Source organism: Penaeus japonicus, unplaced genomic scaffold, assembly GCF_977035675.1.
Source record: "Penaeus japonicus unplaced genomic scaffold, GWHDUDI00000001_assembly GWHDUDI00000019, whole genome shotgun sequence".
Lineage (NCBI taxonomy): Eukaryota > Metazoa > Arthropoda > Malacostraca > Decapoda > Penaeidae > Penaeus > Penaeus japonicus.
The window spans coordinates 12,241,969-12,249,468 of NW_028234421.1; the positions used below are offsets into that span (position 1 = coordinate 12,241,969).

At 33.4% G+C, this 7,500-nt stretch overlaps 1 protein-coding gene across 2 annotated transcripts in view; it reads right to left on the bottom strand.

Moving 5' to 3' along the window:
• Positions 1-3,997, bottom strand: part of LOC122264779 (uncharacterized) — a 24,882-nt gene extending 20,885 nt beyond the window's left edge. The window contains exon 1 of one of the 2 annotated variants that reach the window (XM_043033827.2): positions 3,846-3,997. In XM_043033827.2, the coding sequence (XP_042889761.2) occupies positions 3,846-3,902 (57 nt within the window). In that variant the 5' untranslated portion in view covers positions 3,903-3,997. The remainder of the gene's footprint in view (positions 1-3,845) is intronic. The other variant, XM_086547365.1, reaches the window with a different exon arrangement.
• Positions 3,998-7,500: the final 3,503 nt, after the last annotated feature.

A 7,500-nucleotide genomic window follows, 5' to 3' on the forward strand; every position in this document is an offset into this window, starting at 1 on the left:
AACTCCACAAAGTCCTTTTATTTCATTTACATTTCTGGAATATTTACAAATCACATTTCCTTACATACTGTATGAAAGAAAAAAATAATCCAATATGGAATATTCAATAAAAATATAGGCAAAGAGCAACCCAAGATGGTCATTCCAATATAATTTTCCAATATTCATAGTCTCACTTGCAGACCTAAATCTAAAAAAAATAGATCTACACAAAAATAAATCAACAAATTAGGGAAATATACAGCTTCATTCCATCTATCCTCTAAGTGGAGCTAAAACATTTTAATATTCAGTGAATTTAATATTCATTTAAACAAATTCTGCTGCTTATGTCACTACTCAAATAAGGTTCTGCTGATTAACTGCTTGTCCCTTCTTTACTAACCTACTCCCCACAATGGAAACAAACCATTACTCTGCATTAATGACTTTACCTTTCCCCTTCCCGTAATGTGACGTGCACCACATACTTAATTACCCCATCCAAACTGTTTTCACAGTTTGACTTTTTACACTGATGATTACAAAAACACAGACAAGATCTCATTCTTGCAAAAAAAAAAATAATAATAATAATAATAATATCAATATAATTAATCATAACCTGATGAGGAATGGTCATAATTGGACAGATAAGCTGGTCATCAAAACAATAATGAGAAGGCATACAGATTGTTAACATTTGTCATAAGAAAAAAGAATTTGTTTCCCAAAGCAAAGAAAGTCTAAAAGTGACTGCATCACATAAGACAGAATGGCATGGGTAAAAGCTAAAAACTGTCACAACAACAATCATAATTATTTTTGTTAGCTAGAAACAGACCTATTCCCATTATCAGGAGATTAAAACCATCCATACTAAATGTTCCTAGGTCCATTTGTTCTCATTTATTTGAGAGTGTATGGAAATACAATAATTCCAGATACAATATAGCATGAGTATTTTCAAGTTGTGCACACTTGTACAAAAAAAATTAACTTCAGTAAAGAAGTTACATATAAATTAGTAATGTACTACCTAATATTCTATATCAACATAGAGCATATAAACTTTAACTATCAAATCTTATCATAGGCTCTAATGGTAATTACCTAGGACAGGTATGCATAACAGATATAAAAAAAACTAATGTTATAGTTATCAAGAAAAAGGTGAAAGGAGGTATAGCCTTAAATATAGACTAGGTGACAGTGCAAGACACTTGTGATCTTCAAGACAGTAAGTTTAGATTTCATATTTGCCTATTCAAGTATTACCCATCTTTATACCATATGCAAACATAAAATGCTATGATTAATATGACCACTAGCATATATCACCTAATTACTCTTATTAATAAGCATCATAAATATTGAACTTCTCCTAAGTTCAACCTATGAATAAGAAACATTGTTATTCATTTAACCCACACAGGACGGGTGGTACAGCATGTGTACCGCGCATTCAAAAGCCCAGTTGCCGGGCGGCACAGTATTGTGCCAGCCATTCAATTGATTTAGGCCTAATAATTCGAACGCCCCGGCATTTGGACATTCATTTAACCATTCACGCCGGATGACGTGCTGACACATTTCATGGTTTTCGCTTCAAACGCCGGCGATAAGCGAGTATGAACCCAAGCTCACGCCTAGTGCACCTGAGAATCCCAAGGCATTAGGCTTATGCGTTCGAAAACCCCGGCATTCTGACCACTCAGAGCTGGAATCGCCCCAGTGTGAATGGGTAAATTTTTTTTTTTTTTTTTTTAAATATATATATATATAAAAATAGTAATAAGAGGAAAAACAACTGGTAAAGTGTCATCATTCCATGAAGGCACTTGGGAGAGACCATGGATGAATGCCACTGACAACTTTCTCTCCTGCTAGTACTAGGAGAGAGTAATACTATCTAATATGTGAATATTATGATACTTTTAATTAATAACCTATTATCACCAGGTCATATATTTGCCTATTGCCACCCCCACCAGCAATATAACACGCAGCGACCAAGTTAAAGATCACTTCCAGCGTGATGCCGTTGATTCAACGATTCAATGGGGTAAATTTTAAAAGGAGGTTTTTGTATTTGTTTACATTTTTTTCACAAGTCAAGAAAATTGTATCTATACAAATGAAACTTCAGTGAGTGTATACATATGTAACAATGTAAAACATGTGTTTAGAGAGAGAGATCAGGATGTCATCTAGCAGGAGAGTAATATTCACATGACACGATATCAGGTCATCTTGTACGAATAGGTTAAAGTTAAAATCACCATCACCAGTCACTGAACTAAAATAGTATTCAAACAATAATAATGAAATGTGTGCCACTGTCCCCGACAATCACATATGCCCTTGACAATTATTGTCAACCACATCCTGACACTCACTGGCTGGATCAAAACACAAATTAAATAGCAGCAGGTTAATGACAGTTTTTTAACCCGTTCCCGACAGGACCAATCCGGCTTAAAAAGACCAAAATTCCGGGACTCTTGAACGCATAAGCCTAACGCGTCAGGATTCTCGGCCGCGCTGGCTCAACCCGCGCCCCGGGCTGGACAAAATAACGCGTCCCTGGCGTGTAGCCCAAAAACCACTAGACGTGATATCTAGTCACCCATCGTTAACGGGTTAAATATGAGAACAATATATATTTAAGAGGTAAAATTTCTTACAATGCCTGTGAGCTCCTACTATTTTTTTAACCCATTGTGTATGTGTCAAGACATACATGTCGGCACCAATTAGGCCTATAAGACGGGAGTCAATGTGTACATGACGTAACATCAGGATCTGCTCACAGTTGAAATGCGCACACAGTCATGAAGTATTATGGCTGTAACGGTGCTAGCTCTAGAGCTACAGGGTTTCAAAGTCAGCCTAAACCCGCATTTGATGATGGATTTACGGAATAATATTGTTTAGGCTAGTCGGTGCTGCCCAGAGGGCAGAGAAAACCCTTTCCCCGTCCCTCTAATTATTAGCCGGTGCCACTAGCGTTGAAGACTGTTTGCTTTGATGACCAGTTAGGTCGTTAGGCAATGGGTTATCTAATTCAACTATTCATACACAAGTTAAGACTTTTCTTCTGTACAGCTAGGCCTATCCTCAAAACTAGGTAAGAGTAAGCTAAGTCTTTAGGTTTGAATTTTGTAGACAAAAATGCCCTAAAAACAGCATACGCAAAATTCCCACTAAAAGTTTCCTCATGCCATGGCAACAGTAGTATGCATTTAACAAAAATTATCTGAAGAAGATAAGTAATTGAATACACTAAATCGAAACAGGAAAACAATCTCTATAACAATATAAAAGTCATAGAAAGAGTAATGGAAGTACATTAAAAGTTTAATTGCATATAATTCAGAAGATATGAATAATTAATAACCATAATTAGCATAACCCCTTTTAAGTACATGTAATGGCCAATATAAAATAGCAAAAACAAAAGGATAATGGAAAAGACAAAAATAATAAAAGTAATTCAAGTTAGCCAATTTCAAATAAACAAAGAGACAACAACCGCTCTCTTCCTTTCAAGATAACGTCGTCCTGATAGCCACAAACCACACCCACAAAAAGCTGGAGAAGGAGAGGAAACAGTGCGAGAAAAAAACTTAAAACCCATCCAAATGAGACTATAACTCCTGAACGCCCTAATAAACCTCAAGACGCTGTTCGGAGACTAAACTTCCAACCTCTCAGAGAAATCTCAAAGCTGAGGACTTTCCTCTTTAAACTTATTTTTACTCTATCACGAGGATAAAAACTGAGTAAACCTCTTCTCCTTCTTTGCTCTACAACCTTCTGCTTCAACTGAAATCCTCTAAAAACGATTTATCACCCAGACTCACCTCGTATTCGTCTTCCGAAGATTCGGAATCAAGCTGAATGACTTCGCTTGCCGCCATTGCTCTATTTGTAAACACGGAGGAGGATGAACTCGTCCCATACTGTTAGCGTTTGGCTTCTGATAACCAATTCATCCTCATTTCCATGTCTGATTCCACTTCATTTTAGCTTCAAATGGGGACTTACAGCAATGCCATTCAGGATACATTGACCAGCTTTCAAATACATTTTGCGTTGACTCATAGATGTGTTCTCATTATTATGACTTTCTCCGATTCCATTAGCATTAGGCTTCGAATCACTAATAAGGATAAATTTGTCCGATTCCACTTCTGCGAGGCTTCGAATTGTTAATAGAGAGGAACTCCTCCGATTCCGCTAACATTTCATCCCGGCTCATTAATTATTCCTCATTATTAACATTAATATAGCCTATTCACCATCATTAGAGTAAGCAAACAACACTTATTCTCATCATTATCCTCATCAAATTATTCTCATTCTGAACATCGTAATGGAAACAAATTAATACGCTAATTCACCCCATTTCAAAATTCAAATCAAGGTGATAAAGCGAGTGCCGGGCTAAAAAATGTAAATAAATATCTCGAGATAAGATTATGATTACCTTCAGTGAGATAAGAATCCACCAGATAAGATGGATAGCTTTTATTCTCTCTAAACCTTTCCCAAATTGAGTTCTCTTTATTAGAAAATATTAAGTAATATTACTGTTACTATTGGAAATAAGATAGTAAGACCGATAATAATAAGACGTAAATTATAAAAAGAAAAACTGTAATATTGATAACGATTCTTTACGCCTTTCCATATTGTCATTCTTATCATTACAGTTGTTGTTATTATCATTACTATTATCCTTATTTTCATCATCATCATCATTATTATCACACTTGTCATCATAATTACTAACTGACATCGTAAGCATCACCACTGTCGTCATCAATTCCATTAGTAATGTCAGTGATATAATGATGATTATTATCCTTAACATATTATCTTTTATATTTTTTATATCATTAACATCTGTGGATTATGTAGTATTGCGACCCTCTTCAATATCATCTTTATCAATATCGCATTATAATCAGCATTGTTATTGTTGTTTTTCGTCCGATTAATGATAATGATAATATTTCTATCGTCATTATCATGATTAATATCATTACCGTTATTGTCATTATCATCCTTTCCATTATCATCATCATCATTATTATTACCATTATCATTATTATTATTTTCACTATCTTTATCTCTAATACTAGTGTTGTTTTATTGTTATCATCATCATAACTATAATCATCATTAATTTTATCATTATTACCATCATCACCATGATCATAATTATTATCATTCTTTTCATTATGATTACTATTATTAGCATTGTTATTGGTGTTACAATCATTAGTATTGTTATTATAGCTATGATTATTTGTATTGTTATCATCATCATTATCATTATCAATACTTTGTCATTATTGTCATTATCATTTTAATTGTTTTTATTATTACCACCATTATCATAATCAATACATTGTCATTATCATTTTCACTGTTATTATTACTACCACCATCATCATTATCAATACATTGTCGTTATTGTCAATATCATTTTCATTGTTATTATTACTACCACCGTTTTATCATTATCATCATTATAATTACAGTTACAGTTAACCCATTGCGTACGGGTGTCATGACATACATGACGTAGGAGCTTTGGCCTGACGACGGGCGTCATGACGTACACGACGTTCGGGGATTTTGGATCACTGTGCTATTTTATTTTGCTATGAAAAAGGAATGAGTGATGATGGCTACTGCAGTCCTAATTACTATAATTACCGTAATATCGTGCAAGCTTAACGTCCAAAACCTAGATGGCACCACTTTTTTCTAGCACCAGCAGGTGAGAGAGCCTTGAATGGCACCCATCCACGGTCTCTAGCATGCACTGCCTCTATAGAGCGATGGCACACACTAAGTTGATGAACCCTTGCTCTAAAGTACCGCCGATGAAGGATGTGCAGGCAGAACGAGAAGAGGAAGGTGACTCAATCCATACCCAGTGTCTAAAATGTGCTCCTGTGCCAATATGGATGTCTTTCACTGTGGCACTCACAGTCACAAGCACAGGTTTCATTCCTCTTCCCTACCTCTTCTTGTTATCTTTATTGTAGGTGGTTATATGTTTCGTATTCGTTCATGACAGCACAAAAATACGAAAAAATAAAGTTGCATTTTGTCCTCCCATAAAACAGCAATACTTCTATCACATTGAGTATAAAGAAAATAATGAGCTAATATAGATAACATACTACAATTTTAGTCAACTGCAGCACTGATAGAGCCTGTCATACGGCACATATAAGTCAAACACACAAAAAAATAAAACACAAAAACCGCTCTAGTTTTACAATGAATGACTGAAAGAGATTTGGATGCTTCAAATTATATTGCTTCAAGTGGTCTCTCTCTAAAATAAAACCTATCCTGGAGGCTGAGCAAGCAAATTTATCTCCGTCTGCAATGGGTTAATATCATTGCTCATTACTGTTATCATTGTTATTGTTATTATCATTATCATCGATGTTATCTCATTATCATTATCATTACTATCATTATCATTATACTTACACTTTTGCAATGTCAACAACATAACAGTACAGCCATGATAACGATTTTGATTTTATTAGTACAATTGGCACCTTTTTTTTTTTTGCAAAGCGATCGTAATTTAGATACTTTGCTCAAAGAGATACAACGAGAGAGAGAGAGAGAGAGAGAGAGAGAGAGAGAGAGAGAGAGAGAGAGAGAGAGAGAGAGAGAGAGAGAGAGAGAGAGAGAGAGAGAGAGAGAGAGAGAGAGAGAAAGGCTCTATATTTTATCTATATCATGAATCGTGTGTTTGATGTATAATAGCAGATTTCTAATTTTATATTTGATATGGTTGTCTACATATATATATATATATATATATATATATATATATATATATATATATATATATATATATATATATATATACATATATATATATATATATATATATATATATAAACATATGTATATATATATATATATATATGTATATACACATATATATACTATATATATATATATATATATATGTATATATACATATATATATATATATATATATATATATATATATATACATATACAAAAAAGAAAAAAAGAAAAGAAAAGAAAAGAAAAAAAAAGAAAAGAAAAAAAAAATATCAACACACATAAATATACATACATACATATATATATATATATATATATATATATATATATATATATATATATATATATATATATGTGTGTGTGTGTGTGTGTGTGTGTGTGTGTGTGTGTGTGTGTGTGTGTGTGTGTGTGTGTGTGTGAAAGATGGTAGAATGCAGTAACGCATTTAACATAGAAATACAATCTGATGATAATAGTAATTATAATAATGAAGATGATGATAATCAACAATGTTGTCATTATCATGTTCATACAGTTATTGCCATTATTTCTATTATTGCTTTAATTATTATCAATATCGTTGATATTATCATCATCAGTATTCTTATTACTACCATCATCATCATGGTCATTTTGTCACTGCTATTAGTAACTTTATTATAA